At 39.2% G+C, this 28,000-nt stretch overlaps 1 protein-coding gene across 2 annotated transcripts; it reads left to right on the top strand.

The window, feature by feature from the left end:
* Positions 1 to 8,827: 8,827 nt before the first annotated feature.
* DACT2 (dishevelled binding antagonist of beta catenin 2) lies at positions 8,828 to 26,074 on the top strand. Of its 2 annotated transcripts, XM_075596921.1 has the most exons (5): positions 9,445 to 9,577; positions 16,730 to 16,789; positions 19,342 to 19,474; positions 21,846 to 22,145; positions 24,077 to 26,074. In XM_075596921.1, exons 2-5 carry the CDS (start codon positions 16,757 to 16,759, stop codon positions 25,843 to 25,845), a joined length of 2,235 nt encoding a protein of 744 aa, XP_075453036.1. In that variant the 5' UTR covers positions 9,445 to 9,577; positions 16,730 to 16,756; the 3' UTR covers positions 25,846 to 26,074. The 2 variants fall into 2 exon arrangements, with proteins under 2 accessions (XP_075453035.1, XP_075453036.1); XM_075596920.1 differs by lacking the exon at positions 16,730 to 16,789 and having other exon boundaries at positions 8,828 to 9,577.
* Positions 26,075 to 28,000: the final 1,926 nt, after the last annotated feature.

Genomic DNA, 28,000 nt, shown 5'->3' with positions numbered 1-28,000 from the left:
ATATGGAGGGACCCATGGAGATTCTCACTCCCAAATTTATTTCACCCATCCCCTTGCGGAGGGCATTGGCTATCTCTACCTGTGATAGTTAACCTTCCTCCCACCAGTGATCCACAATAGCACCATTTATAAGCGGTAGTCTCGTTCTATTTAGACTAGGGGCATAACCCTTAAACATCGGGTCAATTAAGGGGTTCCCTGGGCTCATGTGGACTACTGGACCTGGTGTCCATCTGAGAAGACACACCAGAAGTAGAAGACCTCTGGGATAGGGATGAGTTCCTAAATGACGTAAACAACCTGGGAGAACTTTTGACAAGCAGCTGGCATAAGGTATATGACCTTCAGACCCAGATGACCACCGATCCTTTCCCGCAAAGTCCCAGTCTCCCAAGTTCATGAACATGCCGGAGATAACTTCTCACAAGGAAACGTAGTCAGTACAAATGTAGCAGCATCAGTGGCAGAGATACTGGGGTTAGGGATCAAGATATGGGCTCAGGAAGATCCCATTTGTGTCGCTCAGGATTGGCCTTCCCTTTACCTCTAGCAGATGATGAGGGGCTAGGGACAGGGGCTGGTGATGGTGACAGGGCAGGGACAACTGGGGCCAGTGAGTTGAGCCTAGTAATGTCCATGACCTGTCCATAATTTTTACCTGTAGGTACAGAGGTTTTGTAGAATGATCCACGATGACTTCTTCCCCGCGTTGGGGTCTGTAGTGGAGCAGATGGGGACAAGCACCGTCCAGTACTCGCTCCAGTAGGCAACAAAGGAGGTTCTGTATCCGACAGGGTGGCCATCTTTATGATGTCATCGTGCAAGGGCAAAGCTTGCGAGACTCCCAGACAAGCCTTTGCTCTGCGCCGGCAGTGATGTCACTCCCAGTTGTACTGGAAGTGCCTTACCCCACGGCATGGAAAAAAACGCTCTGCAGAGTTCCTTCTCCAGCAAGGCCGCAGCAGACTCCTGTCGAGTAGAAAGTGATGTCGTCTCACCCAAGTGCAGATAGGAGATGTCATCGGTAGGGATCTTTTCCTCAGTGAAGGGGTCTTGGCCAGCTATGACATCCTCCTCTGGTGCAGGGCTCTTCCGGACCTCCGGCCGCACCACGGCATTTAAGACGGATGTCACGACCTCGTAACTCCACCACTTCTCGGGACCAGCTTCTCCATCGGACGAAGACGTCAGCAAGGACACATCCTCTGGGCCGTGATGTGGCACCCCTTGGCGGTAATCGGCACGAAGCAGGCCTGCTCCGCCACCACCGAAGGAGACGCACCCAACACCCCCGGGGCAGTCGACTCACCTGGCAGACGAACTGACATTGATTCCAGTCCGGGAACCGTTGGCATCTATACCGCTGGGGTCATCTCAGGTACAGGAACATTGGGACCTTGGTGTCCAGGTACCAGGGTACATGGAACTATAGGAGGCCCAGCCAGGTATACATTTCCACGTGCCACTTCCCAGGATTGTCTAGCTTGTTCAGAGGAAGTCAGCAGTATCAGTGGAGTGTGGTATGCAGGGGTCGTACCAGCAGGCGCAGCATTTCAATCACTCAGTAGCATCACCTCTGCAGGGGGCACAGAATTAGCAGGCCACAGGTATTGTGTCCCACAATTTTGGCATTGGGCCTTCTTGCTGACCTCTCCCCCAGGTAGTCTACAGTGAAGGCATACACACCGTAGAAATTGCCGTCCATAAACGGTAGCCACAAGAAAGCCTCCTGGAAAGGAATAGTTCATAAGCTCTAACTCTGACATGGTGTTAGTCAAAGCAGATGAAGTAGACACAGTAGCAAAGTAGAGCCACCATAAGTACAGTCCGTCATGCTTGGTGTACTGGTTTCCCCAGAGCCTGAAAGGTCCCGTCCCATATACACCATCTATGTGCATCAGTACCCAAGGGTCCTCATGGTACATTGTGAAGGCCCTGGCCCGTTTTCCAGTAACCGAAGAAGGGTAACAGCGCACCCCTGGTAACATCCCATCAGAGGGGTCACCCCAACTTTGCACAGTCTATGTGCCATGATACCCAGGGTTCCTCACAGTGCGTGGTAGGGTTTGTCCTGGCCCTGTCTTGGATACGATGAAAGATAATAGCGCTCCGCCGTAACATCCCATCGGGGGGGTCGCCCCAACAAAGTTCTGTCCTGAATATGAAATGGGTGCCCCGGGTCCCTGGGGTAGAATCAGGGGCCCAGCCCCAGCCCTGGCCTCTTTAATTACCAGCTGCCAGTGCAAAAGTCTCTAAAGCCTGCCATCTCAGCACCACCTCCAATTTTAGCACATGTCCCCCGCCCCCCTTTGGGAGATTTGGTCATGGGTATTGCTAGGTGTAGTGCTGATTACATGTTTGGCACAGGAGAGCAGAGGTACCCGCGATGGTATGGCGGAAGACAGGCATCCTTTGAGGGATTCCTCTGGTTCTTCTTCTTGGTGACAGCGCCTCCAGACATAGGGGACTTCAGCTTGGCTGAAGGCGGTCCCCACTATGACAGTCCTTACTCACAATACTCCCTCCACACAGACTGCTGCAGAGCCAGAAGTATTATTGAGCATGATCTTTATTATAGCAGACACTGCAATGTTGTTACAGTGAATGCTTAAGTTGATAAAGTAGATCCCTGGCTTCTGGATGGAACTGGCATTTTTATTATAGTGAGGCCTCTCTGGATTAGGTTAGTGCCTCAGCCCATGAGGGACTGAGCACATGTCTCTCTCTCCCAGCTGGGAGGAGAGCTCAGAGCTCCTACTCCATGAGGAGATAGTTGGAACCCCAATCAGAGACTGAAGGACCCACCCCTAAGGGGCTGAACTTCATACTAAAATGTAGGCACTTCCTTCCTGTAGCTCAAAGAGGGAGGACACAGCACATGCACCACCACTCCTGTCACTCAGGAAGTCAGCATGAGGACGGGGAAAACCCCATAGGATAGCCTATCACTGTCTGTGAACTTACATGGCATGGTAGGCAGAGAGCTAGCTGGACCAGCCATCACTATATGAGTAAGTGGGGATTGAGTGAGTGAGATTCAGTTAGAGGGGGTAATTGAGTAATAGCGAAGAGGGGAGAGAAAGGAGAGAGGGGGTGTTAGAGAGGGAGGGGGAGAGTGAGAAAAGGGAGGGGATGAATGAGAGACAGAGGGGGGGAGAGAAATACATGTGTGAAAATGGAGGGCTCGCAAGGTGCTGAAATAGGGGGCATTGACATGGGGGGGGGGGACCAGGCAAAGCTCTAGTCCTGGACTCCAGGAAATCTGTCGGCGTCCTTATTGATCGCCATATGCAAATGCATGGAACAGCTATTTACGTATAAAAGGTTATGCAACAGGTAGAATAATGGGTCACTAAATGAGGATTGTAACACCAGGTTGGTTGATTAAGATCTTGAAATGTTGCATTTCAACATTTGAATCTAGTTTATTTAAAGCATTTTTTTTCGTTGGCATGCTTTGCAGCCTGAAGGATCAGTGAGCTTGTTCCAGCGAGTAAAACTGCCCTGGGGGTCTATTCATTGCTGATGTATAGGTAACCGATGACTAAGTCAGTGTATTTTATTATAGGACATTTGAAAATGGATAAGTCAACGAGAGGGCGAGGGTTTGAATCTAAGTCGCTTGCCTGGATGTCTATTTTGTTCAGTATATAATAGGAAATAATTTTTATGGTGCCGACATAAAGTTCAGGGCCCCCTATTTGTGCATGAAGATGTCAGTGCTAGCCAAGGTCAATTAATTTATGTTTTCAAGTCTTGTTTAAAAGTTTTGGTTATTGCTAATAATGACTTTCGTTTGCATTTGTTTTGCATGGGAGCAGCAACAGAAGCCGCACTCTTGGGCTTAAATAATGCAATCGTTAAAATAACTTGGCACTGGGAGTTGCAGCTTTTCAGATGGTATGTAAGGCCTAATTTAGTGTTGGAATAATCACAGCATTCATGTTTTTCAGGTGTGAGGAAGGTGAATTGACTAATAGGACATACCTTTGCCCATTGGGCGACTTTGTGAGCAAAACAGCTTTCATATGGTAGCAATCTAGGTTGGCAGGCAACAAACGTGCAGTGCAGTTGTTAGGACACAAAGGACTTAAGTGCACGCAAATTTTGCCAGAGTTATACTGCACAAGAATAGGTTTGGGTTGCCAGATGGGGTGTATATTCATGTGGGGACTAAAACATTGGTAATGTGCAAACTTTGGAATTATTTCATATCATAACAACATTTAATGTGAAAACTCTTGATGTGGTGCCATAGTTAGTTTGGTTGGTTCAGAAAAGTTTAAAGCCTTTAGAGCATTGCAAGGGGAAGCTGAACAAAACAGTGCAGGGTTTATTAAATCTATGGGAGGTACGGTGTTGAGACATTTTGAGCAACAAGTTGGTGGTGAAAGCCTGTATAGGAAGGATTTAGTACATTTATCAGATATCAGTTTAGACATTTTAATTCCAGAAGGGTTAGAAAAAGCATTATTTTTGTTTGTAGTTCCAAGCCCAATTGCAATATTAATTGGCTTGACTGTGGGTTATTTCTGAGCATGGTCTCAGGAATGGTTAAATTGTTGGTTTTGTTGTAATGATAATGTAGATTCCATGCTGGGATGCAGAGCCATTGTTATTTATGAAATATGTTTCTCTGGCTTGGAGGCGAGAGGTTAAGTTCATTAGGTAAAGGGTTGAGTTATGTATTGTTATGATGGTTTAACAAATTGTCTTGCGATCTTACCACCACTTTATGTTTGTGTCTGGTTTAAGTTATTTCAATTAAGCTAAGTTTAGTTTAAAGGGTAACGCATCATTCAGTTCACATGTACTGTACAGAGTCGCCATTCCCAGTCATGAGTTATGCAACAGTTTATGAATATTGCATTACTTTCAGGGTTAGTTATAAATAAAATGTAAAAGGAAGAAAACCTTTTTGAATGTGATAGGGCTTTTCTGGTGGCATTTAGTGTGCTAAAATTTTAATAAATCACCAAGAACTGCACCAAAGAGGGAACAAACCGTTCTGCTACATCTGCAAAAAACAAACAAAACATAACACAATTCACATATAAAGTAATAAACAATCCCATAGTGATGCACTACGTAATAGGGCCCAATTAAAGAGAGCTTATAAAGTAAAGATTTACAATACCCCAAAACGAAATGATTAAATATGATACACAAAGGTTAGTCAATATTACCTTCTAATGAATGAAGAAAAAAGCACTAGGAGGTTGATTAGGTGTTAATGAACAATAGCACACTGAGCTTACTGACAGATAAAGTCACAGTTGTGTGGGAAACTACACCCTGATGTTTGTAGCAGTAGTGTCACAAGAGCTAAAAGACTATGACCCTGTGAAAAGTAAACTCAAATAGTGAAGTAATCAGAAAACCAGATGAATATCTTTAAATCTCTGCCAGGTTTGATTTTATTCACGTGATAGGATCATCTTCTCCAAACAACTATATCAAAGCAAGAGCTGTCCTTGATTATCTCTTGAATTATTTTTTTCCCTTCCTAGGGCCTCTGTCTGGACCTTTTCTGAATGTCTTCTGGCTTGACAAACCTTCAGATACAGTGAAAATAAATATAGCTCTTGCTTTGTTTATCTGCCAAATTTAGCTTCAGTATGCACTACACTAAACTCAAGTTAAATGCATGCAGATTTTTTTCCCTATTATAAAACACACAAAGAACTCTATTATTTACCCCCTTTGTCCTTCTGCGTCACATTTTCATTGGCCATAACCTTTCCTCTCTCTTGAGCATGTAATCTACACTTAACAAACTAAAAGAGTTTTTTTAATGTATATTTTTTTTTAGATTGTTTTGTGACCTTTACCTCAAAAAGGGTTTCAGCTTTATAACAAAAGCACTGCACTGGTATTCCTTGGCGTTTACTTATCGTTACTTATGAACTAGCCTTTAAGACATTAGCCTCTTAATCAAAATAATGGGAGGAAACACTCAATTAGCTATTGTACATAATAAGTAACTAAATAAATGGAATAGTTATAAACAGAAAATGAGACATAGTTGATTAGCATCTGTATGAAGAGGATACAGATTGAGGGTAAGAAAACAAATAGACCAGAAAAGACAAATATGTGATTTATATGTGTATTGAAATTTCTATGCTGGCATGTTATAAGTCTCACACAATATGTCATTGTATACCACATGTATTAATATGGTAAAATGTTGTAAATCTGCATCAGAGATCAAAAGGAATGACACTTTCTAAACTTACAGTCTAACATTTGGGATACCACATGCCTGACAGCTAAAATGTTGCTTCTAAATGGGTCTTTCTTCTTTCTTGGAACCTAGCTGGGTTGAGTGAATGTTTTATAGGGGTATAGATCACTTTAAACCTATCCCCTCTTGTCAACACAATCTAGTTCTCAATCTAATGGTTTCAAATGTTAGTTGCGTACCTCTGTCAGTTTAGAGGAACTAACAAATAGGTTACAACAAGCTATTTGTAAAGTTACTTGGAAAATAAGATTATGTGTCGCTCATCAAAGGATCCATGGTGGAAATTAATCTCTACAAATAAAGAGATAATTATGTGTCTGGAGAGGATAAAGATAGAAACCAATAACCCCTCTGGTCAGATAAAAAGATGAAAGTGCAGAACAAGGAGAAAACATGATACATTAAAATGAGAAAAAAAATAGAATGCATTTTGATATTTGAATTATATTTACACATTATAAAGATATGTTTAAAATATCAATTCAAATGAGATTGTGCAGTACAGTAGGGGTACAGAGTTATGTAAATTATATAAACAGAATGACATACTAAATAGAACCAAACAAGCACAGACAGATACAGAAGGTAATGAGGGCCGTGCCCATAAAAGCTTACAATCTGTAAAGAATAAGGCCTTGACCCCGCTGCCTACTACAACTAGAATTGAGAGCAGGACTCGCGATGAGCGATACGGCACGCCCCCCGGCGGTTAAGCCAATGAGGACGAACCTGCCGGGTGACGTCATGGCCACGCCCCGTCACTCCCCCGCCACGCCCCCCCCCCCGGTCTCTCTTCCTGCAGTGAGCTGCAGACCAGGGAATCGGCTGCACGCGCCGCCAATCTCGCGGGCGCGCGTTGCAGCGGAGTTACTGGGGCCTTAGCCTAAGGGGCAATGTTGAAACAAAAGGAAACATGGCTGCCTATTGTGGGAGGGAGTATGCCTCAGGGTGGCGTATGGTCCAGCCACAAAGCTAGTCCCATTGAGGTTTGGGGGTGTGGATGTTAGGGGGTGTTGGCATGGAATTTGGTCCAGTCGCACAACTGGTCCCAATAGGGTTGGAGGGGGCAAATGTTAGGGGAATGCCAGAAAGGTTTCCTTGAAAAGGTGATTTTTCAGGGAGTTTTTAAATGTCGAGAAGCTGGGGGAGAGTCGGATGGTGTGTGGTAGGGAGTATGCTTTCCTTTTGTAGGTCTGACAATGTACATATCGCTGTATGTAAAAATTATGATGGTATAATGAGTATTTCCCTACAGAGCTTACAATTTAATGTTGGTGCCTGAGGCACATGTATACTGTATAAAGTGACATGTTCAAGATCACAAGGAGAGATGCCACCAGGATATGATCCGGAAATCCACTTCAAAGACAGTGTTCTGACCTTTAAGCTACTTACTCCTTTAGCACTATTATTATTATAATTATTTCTGTTGTTGTTAATATGCTACAAAAAATTACAACTGCAGAGTGAGTAAGAGAAGAGATTGAAAGTAAATGTAGGGTGGAAAGGGGTAATTAGGGGTTTGGACATGTAAGAAAAAGTATTCACAAAGAGTTTAAAGAGTAAATAGGTTGTAATGGCAAGGAGGAGTGGAATGAATATGACAGGGTTCAAATTGGACAGAAGTAAATAATTAACTTGCTTTAACACTCCTCTGTAATGTATGAAACCACAGTGACATAAGAAAAACAATAAGGACTATACTTACACACTCATCATAATAGATATACTTCAAACTTTCTGGTTCCCCTAGTGAGTTCCACTCTTTCAATCATTATACAGGGGTTAGACAGTAGAAATCAAAACTGTCAGCTTCAAACTAACACAACAAGGGGCTTATTAACATTGTCACTGTAGCACTCACATTTATTAAGGAACATGCAACATGGGATGGGGTTGCTCTTTTTTATCAACAGAAGCTTACATAATTAGTTTCAGGCAAATGATAGATAACACAAATACATTTAAGTAAAAATAGACAAATGTAGATGTAGTGAGAATAATGTAAACGTGCTAATATGTGATGAATGCTACAGGTTGATTCTTTTGTATACTTAAAACTAAATCATTGAATACAAATAAGACAGCAATTGTGGAAGTTAGAAATCATTGATTTCGCAAATACACAAGATTTCCATATGTTTTTAAAAAAGATGGGTACATGAAATGCTTTGTTTTCTAAGGTATTTATCTAAGAACAAAGTCTGCAATCAGTTTGCTGATCATACATCAACCCAGACATGTAGATTGTGTGGCACATCCTATAATAGAAACTTGTTTACTGAAATAGAAACTTGTTTACTGAAATCTCATTTAGGTGGGGATAGTTGTTTTACCTCATGAAGAAGAGCACACCGAGATATGTGACCTGGGGGGTGAGGGGCAGGGGGCAGAATTTGTCCTTTCTAAAAAATGGTATTTTTATTTGGTGTACCATGAGAAGCAGTAAAACACACAACCAATATCCTCTGAATGATGGGATGAGACAAATCACGTCTACCACAAAAGGGTGGACCTTGAAGAAGGACAAGGAGGGCGTAGGGAGAACAAGGGGAGGGCATAAGAGACGCGGCTTCATTTCCATACAGGTAGGTGTCAACCATTAAGACTGCTCTGACTTAGCAGGACAGCTGACAACTGAACAGACAATTCTCACTGCGCCTCAGACTTCCACCTTGTTGTCTCCTCCGGAGCAATTAGCTGAAGAGGAGACAGATAATCAAGAATTCCGGAGTCAGGACACTTCGCCTTCTGCATTCAGCCAGTCTCTGCCAAACTAGTATAATTTGTGCATTTCCTGCAGGTCTGCCTCTGCAGAAAAAAACAAAACCGCAGTGAATTTACACACCACACATAGACAGAGATACATACGTGCATATAGACATAGATATCCAGGCATCCTTATATACTGTACATATACACAGAGTAAGATACACATACATATAGAGCGACACATCTTGAGATGTATACTTATTGAGATATAAGAGCACACATATATAAAAAGAGACACACATATTTGTCCCTTCTCTTGGCTGAGATGATCGGAGCCTTCTAGAGAAGATGATCACCGGAAAGAGGACAACGGCTGTGCTGGGGCCAGCAGGCTGGGACCGCTGCAGGGTGGGTGAGAGGCTGCACGCCGCCCTGGCCGGACTCCAAGAGCTACATCTCCTGAGGGAGAAGCAGCAGGCGCTGGTGGCCGAAGCTTTGGCTACAGAAGCAGCGCCCCTGTCCATGCAGCACTGTGCTAACGCACAGAGCAAAACGGTCTCGTTTCACAGCGAGGAGTACAGGCTGGAGGCCACCCTTACTGTCCTCAAGGAGCAATTGGTAAGTACCCATTGTGGAAAATTAATTTTATACCGGTGGTGAGGCTTAAGTATGGAAACTGGTGGCTGTGAGTCTGCATGATCTGTATACCATCTTTGCATTATGTTGATCAGCATTTGAAAACTAATATAAAGCTCAAATGTTGATTTATTGAGTTGGGGGATATAAATCTTACGAAGGAATGAGAAATATATTCAGAAGCTTAGTATTACAATAATGCTTAATATTATCAATACTATATTAATCAGTCTCTAGAATGTAGATACTTTAGCACAATACAGTATGTACACTGACAAAGTGATGCCACTTCTGTGCAGAGAAAACATTTACATAGGCTACAGGGGATATTTTATTTTTGCAGTGAGGTAAATAAAATAGACAACAATAACTAAATACTACAACATTCAATGTACTGCTGATATGAAATACAACTATAAGATTGGTATAGCACTGATGTCCATTTATTATGTAAAAAAAAATTGACTACTGCATACATCTCAATGTATGATTTCTCATTATGTGGTCAGAGTTTAAATACCCGCTTGTCTATATGATTTGTAAATCCCCCTGTACTGCCAGACTAGGTTTTCTGTTGTCTGGGATAGAGAAACAGAGGGATTCGTTATGATCTCTAGCCGACCATCGCTTTATTGATAACCTCTAGTAAATACAATATAAACAGCGAGCCAAAGTGTCATTTTGAACTTGCTGTTTGTTTGGAGTAAGAACATACTCGAAGCAACATTTTGTCTAATGGCTTTAAAAAAAATTTTTTAAATAAAAACTGTAGATAAATCAGTCGCATTACATACAGTACTTATTTCTGAATGACAGTGTTTTTCTTTTTATCTTAACATGTTTTGATGCACACATTTACTATTTCCAAAAAGTTTTTAGCAATATAAATATATGTATACTTAAATGGGATTGTGTGTGTGTGACTTAAATGGGATTGTGTGTGTGTGTGTGTGTGTGTGTGTGTGTGTGTGTGTGTGTGTGTGTGTGTGTGTGTGTGTGTGTGTGTGTGTGTGTATGTGTATATATATATATACATAGCATAGCATACAGCTATATTTGCATATATATATATATATATATATATATATATATATATATATATATATATAAATAAATAAATAATAAGTCAAATAAAAAAATCTTTATTTTCTTTTATAAGTAATTTATCATATTACTCATTGCCAGGCCTCTTTAACAACAGGTAATCTATTCAGTGTTATGGTGGCACAATATTAAATTGTCCCTAATTAGATTCCCATACTTTAAAATGTCATATGTCTCCAAGTCACGAATAATACATTTGAATATTTTTGGAAGTAGTGTTTATACATGCTTTTTTCAAATATGTAACTAGAAGTAATAATTTGTCATTTTTGGCAAGAAAACTCTACCATTAACACCAGTCTACCTGAGCTTCATTATTATTCCACTTTCACTTTTTCATTCCGATGACATCTGGTATTGTTAAATAATATACTAATTATATATATATATATATATATATATATATATATACACACACACACACACACACACACACACACACACACACACACACACACACACACACACACACACACACACACACACACAGAAGATGGCTACAATAGCAAATGGACTGTAAGAATCAATCTTAATATACACTTCTCTTCTTTGCACACAGCAATTCTAAAATTGTACTAAAAGTATGAAGTGTCTATTTTCCTGGCAGCCAGCTCTATAACCTCATCCATCACCCAGCACATTGGGTTAAGCTGGGGTTGGCTGGCATTTATTGGGTTCGGGTAAGAGTTAGGCTGGCATATTTAGGTTAGGGTAAGGATTAGGCTGGTACTGTATATTTGGTAAGGATTAGGCTGGCATAGTTTGGTTAGGTAAGGGTTAGGTTAAACAAGTCCCTTTTTATGTGGCTGCCTGTTAAATAACACCGAACAAGTCCCTTATTCACTCAACATTAAGAGTATGACATTCAGGACCATTTTTCAAAAGCTAATAACCCGCATTAAATTCTGAAATACATGTTAAAACAAATGTTAGATTTTTTTTCTTGGGCAAATGTTCACAGTTCATTGCAACCTTTGCTTAGTGGGAGTTCCTGTTTGCAAAATACTCAGAAATATATTCTGTTGATTAAAGTTGCTATGTCTTACAGGTTTTAATTTCAAGATTTAGGATGTTTCTAGACTAGAGAAAATGCTTTTGTAACGGTAACCTGGATTCTTGATTCATAGGGGGTAAGAAACACAGTTGATGATTAACTTAATGACCTTACAGATCACTTTTGCAAGGATTGTTTGTTAACCCCTCCAGCACCGAGGGTTTTAATTACATGTAGACTACATCAAAGTGTTTTTTTTTTTTTTTTTGGTCAGGAGAAAAGAACAAAAGCCTTTTGCTTTTAAAAGTCTCTGTTACCTTCTTGGATGGGATTATTTGATCAAAAGGGAAGCATAATTGAGGTTTTTTTTTGTGATGACATCAACCAAGTAGTTGGCACCTATTTACATTTTAAAATGTAAAATTTGAATTGTTAGTAGTCCACAGAGACCAGACTGAGAGGCTAAGGCTTTAATCTCTCTCTAGCACTGGCAATTACACACTTCAGTGAACTCAAGTTAATTCAACCCTTTGCCCCACCATGGGTGTTACAATTGGTCATCAGTTATCAATCAGGTGTGAAAACTGTAGAGGACAGGAGTTAGTTGTATGGTAGTTGTATCAATCTGAATCACAGAGGGGACATTAGATGTGACCTTCTGGACTACCTAGCTCATTAAATGATATCGGCAGATGCATCTCAAGGGTAAAATTGCTGATCAAGTTCATTATAAACCGTTGCATAACATTTAATTTATAATCTGAAGATATAGCCATACTTAACCTCTACCAAGATAAAAGAAAAAGGCAAGATGATTAAGGTGATCTGCCGTTTTATTTGAGTTACAAAGTCAAAGTTAAACCGTCAACAGCCTTTGTGAAAAGTAAATGGTCCATGACATGGTCCTAGGATGGCATGCTGGAATTTCTAATTATTTTCTTTGCTATTCACCCTTGCAAGTGATGAAAACAAAAATCACAGTTTGAAACAGATGTACTGACTTTCTACACTATAGGGTAAAAATATTAGTCATTTCTCGGGAAATAAATCACTTAAAGTTGGACAATTCACCAAGCCATGCTATCTGTAGGAAGGGGTAAGTCAACTGAAGTGGAAAAGGCCCATAATGTTTGCTGTGGGTCCATGATTTCCCCTTGCTGTACTTCAACCAAATGTTTTTGCAGAACTGGTTCAGTTGCTGTCAGTTTGTGTAAAATATATAATCTATGCAAATATACACAGTTAGAAAATTCACCTATGCAAGACACATGCCCTATGAAACTTAGTTTGTTGAGAAATTGCAAAATGGATTGTGTATGTATAGAAGCCTTTCTGCTTTAATAATAATAAACTGTATGTTAAATGGTATTAGATTCCCCGTCATGGCCAGTAGGTGTTTCTCTCTCTCTCTCTCTCTCTCTCTCTCTCTCTCTCTCTCTCTCTCTCTCTCTCTCTCTCTCTCTCTCTCTCTCTCTCTCTCTCTCTCTCTCTCTCTCTCTCTCTCTCTCTCTCATATATATACATATTATATAATATATATATTATATATATAATGATACTTTATCATCCAGAAGAATGGCACAGCAGTGACAGCACACAGTAGTCAATGTTCAAAAAACTGTATTAAAGAACACACACAAATCGACGTTTCAATCCCATCCCACAGACGCCCCTGAAGAAGATCCCTCTGTGGGATCTTTAAGACAGGTTTTTTTAACACTGACTACTGTGTGCTGTCTCTGCTGTGCCATTTTATACCACAACAAAATCTGCCTTTGAATGACACTTTTAATTGTTATTTAACCCCATAAATACATAGTGAATAGGAGATAACAGGCAACCAGAATTACTTGGGAAACAGACTGCAGGGCTAATTCTCCTTAGCATCACCCATCGACTGTCAACATTACCATTGGCCAATGATCATCACGATACATATGCATACACATCCAGGAAACAATTGGCCAATTTCTACTGACTCAAGATTTCATGTTTATATTCAAAGTTGGTCTTGGACAGCCCTTTTGAACGTTTGCTGTCCTGGTTTGTGAGAGTAGCGTAGCGTAATAATCCTGCTATTGAACCAAATGAACTCAGTTTGAATCAGTGTCCTCCTTCTTACCTTTTATCTCCCTGTGCTTCAGACGCTAATAAAAAGTGATGGTGGTGCAAGGAATCATGTGCCTGCCACAATTAATGTACCGCACTGCATAGAGTGAACAATTACTGAATAAGATGCAAAATCCATAATTTTCTTACTAAGTAAAATTAAGAGTTGACAAAGGAAGATATCAACTAGTTTTTGATTTCTGTGATTGTGTTGATTACTACTGGCATGTAAAATGTCAGATCTCATCCTGGCAGAATCATGTCATTGTTTTCAAGTCCAGAAAATGACCATGCATACTGTATATTGTGTGTTTTACACTGTATTATACAATTCAGCATAGCATGAGTTAAATTTAAGTACACACAATGTAACAATAATTTAAAAAAATTAAATTGACACCATTGATGAGACAAATAAGACCAATGTAACAGATTGCCATGATAATTTGTATAAAAAAAATACATATTTTCTGTCTCAAAGGGGAGGTAAAAAATGGGATAGTTGCTTTTCTCTGTCTTACTATTCTTCAGTATACAAATGTTGAAATATATTTAGTGACGCATTTGTTGATTGGAATGGAAGATATGCGCACATGGTTCATGCATTTTTTTAAAAACATTTTTTGATAAGTCCTGACATTTTGCATTGCCCAAAAATGTAGCAAAATCACACATTTTCACACAGAATCTTCAGTTTTGCCAAGGTTTTGTTACAGTATTCCAGACCCTGAAATAAAGCTTTTGGTGAAATGTAGGCAAATCTCTGTTTTAAGTGTCTGAATTAAAAAGACTTGGCGAATGACTTCCGAACTCCATTGAGGCCGCAACATTTTTCGCAGTGGAAAGGGGGCACATTTCACCTGGTTCAGGAACTTGGACGAATGTTGTACACATTTCTAGAAGGGAATTATATGGTTCTAAGGATGTGTAGTGTGGGTAAGAATATGAAACTAACCGCTCCAAGATTTATGGTCTTTCAAAGAGTAAGAAGCCTTCAATACCATTTTACTCAGTTGCCTATCTTTATATGACTTTGTTTTTGTTTTATTATGGTTGAAGTAAACTTGAGGAATTCTCTTAGAGCAGGCCTGCACAACTCCAGTCCTCGAGGTCCTCAAACAGGCCAGGTTTTCAGGATATCCCTACTTCAGCACAGCTGGCTCAATTAGTGGCTCAGTCATACTGAGCCACTAATTGAGCCAGCTGTGCTGAAGTAGGGATATCCTGAAAACCTGGATTGTTTGCGGCCCTTAAGGACTGGAGTTGTGCAGGCCTGTCTTAGAGGGTGAAATAACTTGCCATATTTGTTTGCATAAAATGTTACTTTTAATTGTGTGGACTTTATAGATCCTTTTGTTGTTTTGTTACTTTAAACACATACATGTAACACTTGATGCCATTTGTTCCTTTTTTTACAAGGAAGAGCTAAGCAAAAGGAAGCCACAGTGAAATAGAAGATTAGAGTGATTGGGAAGTGCAGTCAAAGATAGTGTGAATAAACTATAGTGCAGAAAAAAAAAAAGGTTTTCTGTGATCCCAAACAATGTCGCAGGTCCCAAAATATTTTTTGTGGACTGATTCGTATATGTATAGGTACAGCAGAATATAAACACAAATAGTTTTTAGCAACTACAGTAACATGCCAATCAAGAGTCTTAACAAAAAAAAAATCCAAATTGTTACAAGTCTTGTCACATTATAACTTCCTTAGACAAATAGGAGAAGAAATTAAGTCAAACCCCCTTTACAAATATGCCTTTGAGCTACAGACCTATATTTTGGTTACAGCAAAGAAAAGACACAGATACATGCTAATAAAACAAGTTTATCATGAAAAACGTAGTAGCGAAAATAAATAAAACCTCATAAATTTAAATGAAAAACCATTATTTAAATGATAATCATTGTTGAGTTTCAAAAAACACATGAGACGGATTGGAATTTTCTCACCCAGTTTTTGAGCATATTTCACAATATTACAAAATAACCACAAATCATGTGTTAAGTATGAAAAATAGATAATAGAGTAGATTTACTGGCTATGCACTTCTTTAACCTAGGCTGTTCTAAAAAAAACTGTGTAATATGGCAGACATAGGGGCCTATGCAGAGAGCAGCGAATTTTAAAATTGGCGAATTTATTAAAAAGTAGCTTTTTTGGAGAGTTTTATTCTCCATATGCAGAAAAGTGCAAATTCTGCTATGTTTAACATGGATGCGTGTGGCGAGTTTAAATTGGCGAGATGCGCGCTTCAGAAACGTGTAAAAACAAATTCGCGCCTTTTTTTTCCCTTTGCAATGGCCGCGAGCGGCAGCTTCTTGCCAGTTTTTTCTGGCGAGGCAAAAAGGAGACAATCGCGCCATTTTATTGGCGCGAACAGCCGCTAGATGCCGTTCGCGCCTCTCTGCATATGGATATTTTTAAAACTGGCGAGATTGAGGTTCTCGCCAGCCGCGAGGCGAGTTTTACAAATAGAAAAGAAAAATTGGCGCGTTTTTCGGAACTCGCCATTTTCTGCTGCTTTCTGCGCGATTTTCTCCAAAAAATGGTGAATTTCGAAATAGCGCTGCTCTCTGCATAGGCCCCATAATCTTTTAAGGTTCCATGTTAAAATGCATTAGAAGTAAAAAGTGACACATTGTGCTTTATTTGCATGTCACTACCAAGAATCCCTGACTGCAGTGAAAACACTGTTTGCTAAGCAATAATGGGGAAAGATAGGGTTACAGACCTGTCAAACATGCAAATGCCCCACAAGTTGTATTTTTATTTACTATAAAGAAAAATGGAGGTTAAATAGGAATGCCCATGTAAAAAAAAAAAAGTCCCAGCAGATTATTGGTTTACCATACAAGCAATCAAGATCAGAATTTACATTGTATATTATTGAGTTATAAAAAAACTGTTTATTTCCCTATGCTTACAGAACAATGCATTGTAAGACCATGTGACGATGAAAGGGCTTAAAGATCATCTAAGTACTCTGGTAAATTTGCTTAAGGATTTTTGCATTTGTATAGGGTGTTATGTGCTGCCTTTCCTTATTGCAGGACCATCAAGACTTGTCTCTTTTCAGTCAGGAAGCAAGGACTAATTCTTTGTGAAGTGTTTTGTGTCTACAGTACATGTAACTACTTTCCTCTACATATGGTAATACATTTTAGTTCTTTGACAAACATGTCTCCTGTTAGTCTCATTCTTCAGTTTCCCATTAAACATTGCAGTTATGGATCTATAAAAACACTATTAGGTGCCACCTATGATACATGTAAAAACAAAAGGTGTTTATTACCAAAAAATTCGATAAATGAAAAAAAAAAAAAAAAAGAGCAACAATGTAAAATCTAAGTATAAAAAAAAGAAGCAAAAATGACAAACCACAGGGAATATTTTCACAGTTTTCAAAGTTAAAAACTGCAAATATTGCTTGTCTGGTAAATTTGTCCAATTTTACTCACACTTTTCACCCTCAAAGTTCCTTCGCAATATATATATATATATAGATCTATAGATGTAGAGGTATCTGTACCGTGTTAGGCCGTGCGTATAGTGCCCGCGACGGGCGGCGGCGACGTCACCAAAAACAAATACATTGCCACCGCCGTGTGCGCTTATAGTAAGCGCGACGGCGACAATGCGACGGAGCGTCGCCAAATTTTGAAGCTGGCAATATTTGATTTTTCAAGGGCTGTCGTCTCATGTGATAGCCCCTGAACTAATCAAATGCCAGAAAGCCCGCGCGGTCGCAAAGTGAAATATAACTTTCGCTAGCGGCAACAGGTGACGTCACCCGTCCCGTCGGCCGTCGCTGGCACTGTACGCGCGGCCTTAACTGGCTTTATTTATTTATTGAATTAAAAGCTTGGCAAATAAAGTTGCAAAGTGAATGTCGACACATTTGCCAATTTCCAATTCAAGAGACCTAAATAAACAGCATTTAGGGCTTCTAATTGAAAGGGGGCTATATAGAAATAATAACTTTATTTCATATAGCTCTTTTCACCTAATGGAACCCAAAGCACTTCACAATTACAGTATAGTGCGTAGTACGCAGCACATAAGGTATATTTACAGCTTTTGATCTGCATGTGTTGAATTGTGTTTTTAGGGAATAATTAATAGGAAGAGTCACGAAACACATGTGATGTACAGAACTCTCCCAAGTCTGATTTGGTATGAAATTCTCTAGTTCTGTCGTTTCCAACTCCTGTCCTCAAGCGCCTTAAGGATATCTTTTTTCAGCACATGTGGTTTGGTCAAAATTATTAAGCCACCTGTGCTAATGTGAGGATATTCGCAAAACCTGGACTAGTACAGGTCCTTGAGGACTGGAATTGTTGGGAACCACTGCACAGTCTAGCTAACTATTTGCATCAAATATAAGACACTTTAACTTATTTCTTATTTGCATGCACAGATACTTGCAAATAAAAGTATATATATATTTTGGTGCTGCGCATATAGTTGCTCTTTTCAGTATATTAATTCATAGCCCCACTGACTTCAAAGAGCAAAATGTCATGGCCTTCTATTGTACCTATTCAGTAGTATGTAAAGTGATTTGAAGGTATTACATCGCTACTCACTACATTAAAAAGAGAGTGATATTGACTCCAAATAGCGAGTCTTGCTGAAAATCAGTGCGTCTTGACAAAGCTAGTGGATGTGTTTCTCGTTCCAACCTCCACAAAAGATAACACTGTTTGCTCATTTGCATGTCATTTCCCAGAATCCCTGGCTGCAGTGGAAGCACTGTATGCTAAGAGATAATGGTAAAAAAAAAAAAAAAACAGGCTTGCAGAGCTGTCTTGAGACGTGAATGTGCTAACAAGTTATATTTTTATTTGCTGCATAACCTCCATTTAAGATTAAGTTATTTTGTTTATATTGCCCTGCTACTCTTGTCTTTCCTAGTATCTTCTCTAGTGAGGAGGGTGTATGTATACATGTGACAACCAGTTTCAAGTATTTTAATGCTGCCACTGCCCCTATATTTAGTATATTGTTTCAATCCATATCAGGGGTGGACATAAATATAAAAAAATGTAGGAGCCAGGCAGAGATTTTTATAAACCAAAGTTTGGTAAAGAGGGGGAGGAGGGGGAGAGCATGGTTGGTGGCTATGACAGCACTCAAACAATCCCCACCACCCCCCATATCTCTCAGGGGCTCTGTGATTCAGTGTGTATCTGTGACACTCACTGATAGACACAGTGCTTTGCGCATTAGTAAATCCTGATTGAGCACGCTGCTGACGGTTGCAGCAGTGACTGTCAGGTCAGTCAGCACTGCCAGCAGTACAGGCGCCAGGACAGAAAAAGTAGTGTGTGTGTGTGTGTGTGTGTGTGTGTGTGTGTGTGTGTGTGTGTGTGTGTGTGTCACTGTGTGTGTGTGTGTGTGTGTGTGTGTGTGTGTGTGTGTTTACAATCTCTTTTTAAAGAAAACTACCAGATTTCAAATGTGTATTTTTTGCAGCTGTTCTTAAATCATTGGTCCCTTTTTAAAATTTGCAAATTTGTTGTATTCTTTCCATATTAGTCCCGTTTAAGAAGACAAGATGTGGGTTTGAAAAGTCACTTGGATCAGCTAGATCAGCAAATAAGCGAATTAAAATTGGATGTGAGCAAAACGTCAAGTGAACACTTGGACAGTGATAGCAGACCAAGTTCAGGTATTGTACCACACCCTTTTACCAATTAGGATCAAGCAGACCTTTTAAAAAATGTGTATTGCCCAAGTGGCTGAAATACACTTCAACTTAAAGTTATTCAAACTAGGGGGGAGGGGTTAGTCACTTAGTGGGGCAAGAGTGAGACAAAAGAATTCCACCAGATTTACCATCGCAAAAACTCCCATTTCTTTCAATGGGATTCCTTTCATTCATAGACATAATGCTGTTTTTCCCATTTTATCTGTCAGGAGTCTTAAGTAAAGAGCTCCTGTGCTTTGAGTTTCAAGACAAAGGGGTATCATAGAAACCTTAGCATAAAATCTAGGGCGTAAACATTCTGAGATAGGATAGGGAACACGTATTTGTGAAGTAGTGCAAATGTGTAATTCTATAAATTCAGATGTTTTCCAAAAGTCATGCACTTTTGTTGAAAACCTAGAAAGTAAACCTGAAAAAAAAAATTGGGACAAACATGGGTGATCTTAGTAGGTTGTTTCATGGTGTCCAGAGATTTCAAAACCTCCCCAGCCTCTCTTCTTCAAGTATGCTGAAGAGATTGTGACTCAATGGAAAGTAGTCTCAATTATAGAATAATGTTTTCATGTACACAATGGGTAATCATAATTTATTGCTTAATGTTGTATAATAACAATTAGTCATGTGTACCAAGACATATGGACTCAAGATTATTTAATTGACATTTAAATTCTATGGACAAAAGAAAAATATAATTATGTAAAACTCTATAAAGTAGATTAGAGGTTCTCACACTATGCTTTGAGATTGCAAGCAATGTTGGGCTTTAAGAATAACCAAAACATGTAAATGCACTTAAGTTACATAGGGGTACAAAGTACATCCACAAAATGAATGTGGCTCAAAGATTTGATGAACTCATTATTTAGAAGGTAGTTTTTATTGTGCACATATTTGTACTCTTGTTCTCCATGCCAAAAATATACTGCAACATTGAAGTCTTACCATTTTTGCGCACATCACAAGACCTTTCCTTTGAGACAGTATGTTTTCAATTTTTGTTGCACTAAACAAAGTGGTCGATTTTCCACTCACTTTTATGTACAAATGGCTCTAGGGCTGTTTGTTAACAAAATATGTAAAGGGATTAAGTGCTTGGGTGTTTATAGTCAAAATAATGGTGATTAATATTTTATTGCGCTATGCTTCATCCTTTGTGCGTAGCACAAACAAAGGGTGGAGCACAGTTCTAATTTGACAGCAAATCCCACAAAACACAACTTTCCTTTCAACTTTAATGTTAATTGCACAATGTTAGACTGCTCTTAAAAGTGCTTGTTTTACTTCCAACATTCAGTACAAAAGGAGTAGCTGTAATTATTGTTTTTAATGAGTTGTCAAAAATCAAAAGACAGGATATATCATAAGTGGAATATATGAGATTTATCAACACATTGGAAAACAATGTACTGGAATAGACCTTAGTATTAGAGAATACATAATCACTTTTTACCTTTACACCATACCAAAGTGATTGTGTTCATTAAACAAATGTAATGTGATGGAAATTAAGAAGAATATTCTTTTAATCAGGGTCTATAAAAGGAGGAGTGCTTGTCGATAACATCTTTAGTAAACCTAGCCCCCTCTTGTGCCTATTAGTGAGCTAGAAAAAGAAAGAGGGAGGTGACTTCCTGTTAAGGTTATAGATATACCACACATCTAGAGGAACCAAACCCCTCTTATGGCTCTGTTTATCATGTTTAAAAACAAACTTTACATTTTTTAAATATACCTATAGATGTAAAAACATGTTTCAATCATCTACATAAAACTACTTAAAGATGTTACTAACTGGTTACGTTTAGTCCTAGGGGAGATTGCACCTTAACAGTAGCAGTATGTGGTCAATTTAATTAATAAAAAATGTTTATAAACGTTTTCAGTGTTTTCCAGCCAAATGATTTGAATTGACTGTACTTTGCAGCAATAGTCTGTTTTTTTGTTGTTGCAGGTTATGGTTTTACTTACAGTACTTTAACATATCTCCTTGCCCGTTCCAAAGCAAAACGGATACTTTGTTCGGGAGATATAAGCATTTGGAATATTAAGTGTCTGGAAGGTTAACATTAAGCTCTTCCCAGAGCCCATTGCAGTCTAAAAGTTAATATGGCAACCTCAGAAGCTAGAGATTAAGATAATCATGTGGTTTAACGCTAGATAAAACAGAAAACTAAAAAAAGAGCAGGACATGCCCAGGTGGCAAGATACAGTACTAATGTGATAATACTAATAATGTGAGTTAACTCTAAAGACTTCTGGGGGAAATTGCTGCTTTATTATATTTCTTACTTTGGACTAAAATCATCCCTTTTTTTGTTTCTTTCATGCACAGGCTTTTATGAACTAAGTGATGGTGGCTCCGGTTCTCTGTCCAACTCTTGTACGTCTTTATACAGTGAATGTATGTCCTCATCCCGCAACAGCCTGAAGCCGTGCTCCCAGCAGCTCAGAAACCGTCTTAGTGTCTTTGATTACAGGCCGAAATCAGCAGATGAAACCACTGTGCATGTCTCATCTGCCGCCACCAATCTCCAACGGCGTGGAATTTACACCAGAGATGTGAGTCAGATCAAGATAAGTTCAAAACTCGCAGGCCACCCACCAAGGCCACGACCAAGGCCTGTTTCAACAGGTGAGAAGATAAAAATGACTGCCTAATACAGGCTACAGCAAGGTTACATTGATTCATTTTACACACAATATGTGTTTGTTACAAAATATGATCCCCCACCCCTTATATAGCACGATCAGTGCTTTACTTAAGATTTTGCAGGAACAATGAATCCCTGCCCCGTACATCTAACAATCTAACTTTGGTGCCTGGAACACAGAGATAGTGACTTGCCCAAGGTTATAAGGAGAGCCGACACTGGGTTTCAAACTGGGGTTAAGGGCAATGACATTTCACTGAGCGACACCTTTTTCCATTTCTGTAATTTTACTTCATATCTAAGGTTCATTTTAATTGTAAAATTCGTCTGGACATTTCTGTGGGATTTAAAAAAACAATTAAATATACTTTGTAATTCAGCCCTGATCAGAACTACAATGCTACTGCATTATTTTCTCAATTAAGCATGAACCTAACAATTATCTAATAAATGTATATATATTATTTAATTTGTGCTATTCATTGTTCTTTTTGTAGCTGAACATTTGGCATTACATTTGCAAATCTATTACATGTATTGGAGGTTATGTATGAAAGTCTTCCGACTGCAAAACCCATGCAAAACTAGAGCACCAAACTACACCAAATATATCAATGTAGGAAATCGTTTTGCTTCCTATGGAAACCTTTTCTTTGATAAATATGGTACTCCAAATTTGCATCCGATAGACATTAATACATCATCCCCATTGTCAAATCTTTTCTCTGATTTGGATTTTTTTTTTAGCTCTCATAAAGGTCTATTGCTCATATTGTATAAAGTGAAATTGACTTCAATGGGGCTTTCCTTACGATACCACCACAACGATGCTATTGCACTACAGAATAAATGCCTATGTATTTTAGCAGAACCGGTTTGCCTTGATACATTGAGGCTGTAGACTTCCATTAAATCGTGCTCATTAACGTCAGTTTACAATCTAGTATCATTTTATGATCTAGAAACCACAAGTTGCTTTTCAAATTGACATCTCTAAACTATAAAACAAAAGTGAAATGTGCTGTATACAACAAAAACCTATGATTTTTGTATGAGGCCATAGTCCTCATTTATTCTGTGGCCCCTACTAAATGTACGTGGACCTTTTAAAAGACTGGATGTCTATGCTTTTTATTTTGACCCAATTTTTGTTGGTTTGCTTTCTATTGTAATTTACTCCCTTTTGATGTTTGCATAAATTAGTCCCGAGGACATTCTTATTAGTACTTATATTGTATGTCCCAGTGTATTTAATAACTAGAATATCTTGAAATAATATCCTTGGAGGAAAAAAATGTGTTATGATTGTAGCGGTTAATGATCTTGTTAGATAGTCCTAAGGAATATCTACACCATTTTTTAAGGTTAATAATGTTACACATGAAAAAAGCAGTCCTTATTCATTTATTGTTATATTTTAAACACTGCTTATATAATTGGTTATAGGAATTTAAATACTATGTATACATTAGACTGCTTTTAAAGCTTAAGCTATCTTTATTTTTATTAAAATTTAAAATGTCTTAGACAATACTAATCTAAAATGGCTATAGAGATAGATTACCAAGGATAGTCTCTATTATGAAACTTATTGTGTGCATTCTAAGAACAGATATTTTTGTTGTTGGTGACTTTAACACAGGATTAGTTTAACCTACTTTAGTTTAAATCACTATGGTTCATAGCAATTGGGCACATTAGGAACTGGTCATATTTTAGATTTATATTCTCTTTATATATATTTAGAAAATATAAATCAGAAGCTGAAATGTGTTTGTTAGTTTTCCTAAATAGTTATATTTATCGCTACCAACCCATGAAGAAAGGCTTATTTGTCTGACATCTTAACAAATGTATTTCTTGCAATGAATCCATATATTTTGACTAATATTTTGTGTTTCTTTTTTGGTAGGTGATCTTGAGAGACTCATACCATCAGACACTGGATTTCAGACAATGGTGAACCTTAAATCAGTTTCATCATTGTGCTATGGAGATGACATACAGTTACATATCGTGGATCCAAAATATCAGAACGATTTAGTTTCCAAAAGAGGAAATGATGTATATCCATACCCAAGTCCCCTTCATGCTGTTGCTCTACAGAGTCCAATTTTTGCTTTGTCTGGGGAGTCACGAGAACTGGCCAATCATTCGTTGGTACAAAACAGTACTCCTAATGCTCTTACTGCTGGTTTAATGGAAAGAACTAGGTTACTTACTGAACTCAAACCTGGGGGTTATATAAACAAATTGCTGCAGTTAAGTAAATGCAAAGTAAACAACCAGCCAAAGTGTAATGACAGAGCACCAGAAAAGATTCTGACAACAAAAGCGTACCAGAGACTTGCTTTAAAATCCAGCACTGGTGGAGTGAAAATTAATAATAGCAATTGCCTGAAAGAGAAACAGGTTTGCACACTGGAAGTTGGCAAACAAGAAGGAATACCAAGAAACGAGGCACATGATGGGGATGTCACAAAACAATATGGGAACATTTATGATGTACATAAAAATCAGACAAGCAGTCTTCCAGTCGTAGAGGGCAAGGCAGTCAATTGGTTTAATACAATAGAGGATACCCCAGCAGAGTCTCTTGATCATCTCATTAAACTTGGATCTTATTCTAGCTTAGCTTTAGAAGAATCCAGTCAAAAACAATCACACTTCCAAAGTACAGGTGTACCATCCCATAAAAGCAAAAAGATCAGCAACCCCAGGAACAAAAGTCATCATGGAATGTTGGGTCAAATTCAATTTGTCCAGGCCAAATTTGTCCCCGCAGAGTCCCATCAAGTAAAGTTAAAGTTATCTACCTCTAAAAATAAAGTAATCAAGATGAAGAGAAGGAACAGTGAGAAAGTACTAAGACCTAGCAGATCTATACATTCTATAGACAAAACAAGATTGAATGAAGACTCCAGGCTGCCATATGAATGGATCCAACATAATAGACATAATACCACCAGTGGAAAAATCCTTATAAGACGACCTACTTTTGTTGGAGAGGCAGCTGGTAGGGCTTGTTCAGAGACAAATTTGTATCCTGTGCAGCTAAGAATCCCATATTTCATGCCCAGGCCTCAAGTGTATAGAAATTCATCTAGTGCCTTGCATTCCCTTGAAACTGCAATGAGTAACAAACAACGCAAGTGGCAGTCTTCGGTTGAAATATCTGTAAAGAGCCACCGTGCTGGTTTTCCCAGTGGCCCTGGTTCCAGTTTAGTACAACATAGACAACCAGTGAAAAAAGCAGGAGTCATGCGGACTGTAAGTCTGAGTGCAAGACATCACCAGCAAGTGAATACCTATGCTAAAAGCGAGTCTGATCATTCGGAATACTCGGCAGAATGTGCTTCTCTCTTTCACTCCACCATAGTAGAGACCAGTGAAGAAGAGCTCAGTGACTATACTACTAATCGATTTGGAGATAGTGAATCCAGTGAAAGTGACTCTGATGCGGGTACTAGCTCCAGTAGTCTTACTTTGGACTTGAATGACACAGTTGAGAGTGAGCTAATGTGGCCTGAGACTTCTGTCAGGCATCCAGCAGCTGCAGAATCCATGAACAGGCCTCTTCTTCCAGAGCCCAAAATCTGTCGCATCAAAGCATCAAAAGCTCTAAAAAAGAAGATTCGGAGATTCCAGCCTGCATCTTTAAAAGTTATGACCATGGTATGAGGCAGAGTAAACTGGGTCTCCTCTTTTGCAATACAATAGAAATGACTGCTTACTAGAATGACTGGCTATTTTGTATGAACTGTGAATGAACCCCAAATTTCACAAAGGGTTTTTTCATTTCCTAACAAATTGACACTGTACCTAATTTCCTTGTACTATTTTCATGCAAATATTGGTTTATGTAATTATGTCTGTTTTTTTGTGTGTCTTTACTCTGCAAGATAATGTGTGCCAGTTTTTAAAAAAAATGTTAATAAAAAAACTATTTAATATTCTGCTGGAAACATAATTATCTTCTTTTCAGTTACTTTATTGATTTTCAATGAACCTATTGAAAAAAAAAACAGAAAGAAATGGTGGTATCACTTGACCATGTCATTAACATATCTATAATCTGAACATTTATATGTCGTGATATTCTGGAGCACAATCATGTCAAAATATTAGCCTTTTTTAGTGTTAGTGGAGTACCTGTAACTAAGCAATCAATGTCTTGTCAAAATAATTAGGACCCATTTCTGATTTAGCAAACATTTTTTTTCATTAGCTTCAAAGTGAATACCGAGTCATATAACAATTTTGTAAACAGGCATTGACATTTGTAGACCGTCAAAATCCATACAAACATACAATGCAAATAGATTTCTTTTTAGGGAGTTAATTAAGAGACCACCCTAAGTGAGGTCAGAGGGCTGAGTTGATGCCAACTGAGTTCTGTCATTTTATAAGCTTCACAATTATTGCCAATATATATATATATATATATATATATATCATGTGAGCACATTCACATGTCTAAGGCTAAGGCACCGGTCTCTCCGCTGTAACGCGCGCCCGCGCTTTTGGCGGCGCGTTCAGCTGATTCCCTGGTCTGCAGCTCACTGCAGGAGGAGAGACCGGGGGGGGCGTAGCGGAGGAGTGACGGGGCGCGGCCATGACGTCACCCGGCAGGTTTGCCCTCATTGGCTGAACTGCCGGGGGCGTGCCTAATCGCTCGACGCGAGTCCTGCTCTCAATTCTATTGAGAGCAGGAATAGCTCTCGCGCGAGCGCTGCGGCCCCCCCTCGCAGCGGGCCCGGCGCCATTGCGGGGAGGGCTCTCGTGCGCGCAGCGTCCACCACAGCGGACGCTGTAGTAAGCAGCGGGGGCAAGGCCTTAGACAGGTCTGTAAGCCTGCTATTTGCCATTATCACCTAGCATATAGTGCTTCCACTGCAGCAAAGGATTCTGGTAAATGACATGCAAATGAGCACACACCTTTTGTACTAAATCCATTATTACATGGAACCCTTAAGCCAATGCTCATTGTTTTAAACACAGCTTTTAAACATAGCCTGGTATGGGATGCAAAGCCAGTGAACCCACTCACAGACAGACTGCTTCAACCTTGTGGGTCTCATCAGTGTGAGGTTGGTTTACTGGCTTTGCAATTTTAGACTTACATAGTTATATTAGTTGAGGTTGAAAAAATACGTATGGCCACTACCTTTTTATTTGCTATATGCTATACGGTGGAGGGTTTTTAGTCACCTTTTCACCCACCATAACCTAAATTTTATGTGTGTGTGTGTGTGTGTGTGTGTGTGTGTGTGTGTGTGTGTGTGTGTGTGTGTGTGTGTGTGTGTGTGTGTGTGTGTGTGTGTGTGTGTGTGTGTGTGTGGTGCAAAGTCACTTTTTCTATATGTTTCGGTAACCCCTCCATGCCCTGCACAAAAGGAGTGTCACATTAAAGTGTCTGCTTTATGTACAGGTGGTGCTCATTGTCTCTACCTTCTCAGGGTGCTGACATCCAGGCTGTCTGGTATTGTAAGTGGTGATGTTAATGAAGAGCACCTGGAATTTTTCTCTTACAAACAGTATTTCTTTATTCCACATAGAACATAGACGCACATATACCTAACAAGCTCTTGAAAAGAGAATATATAGGTATTGCACTGTGTATTTTTGTCACATTGGAAGTAGCTTTGGGCATCTTTGTTTGTTTTTTGTTGTGTACATTTAGCCACGCCACTAGCACTCCTTTTGACACACATATATATATATATATATATATTATGTGGTAAAGTTTGGCGTTTCTCAGAGTTTGTTGGGTATCTTTGTGTCTATTAACTATGTGCAGCTAGTCTCAGCTGTTTCTGGGAGGGTAATGGCCCTT

Source organism: Ascaphus truei, chromosome 4 (assembly GCF_040206685.1).
Source record: "Ascaphus truei isolate aAscTru1 chromosome 4, aAscTru1.hap1, whole genome shotgun sequence".
Classification (NCBI taxonomy): domain Eukaryota; kingdom Metazoa; phylum Chordata; class Amphibia; order Anura; family Ascaphidae; genus Ascaphus; species Ascaphus truei.
Note: the sequence above shows the minus strand (reverse complement) of the source record. Positions and strands in the feature narration are given on the sequence as shown.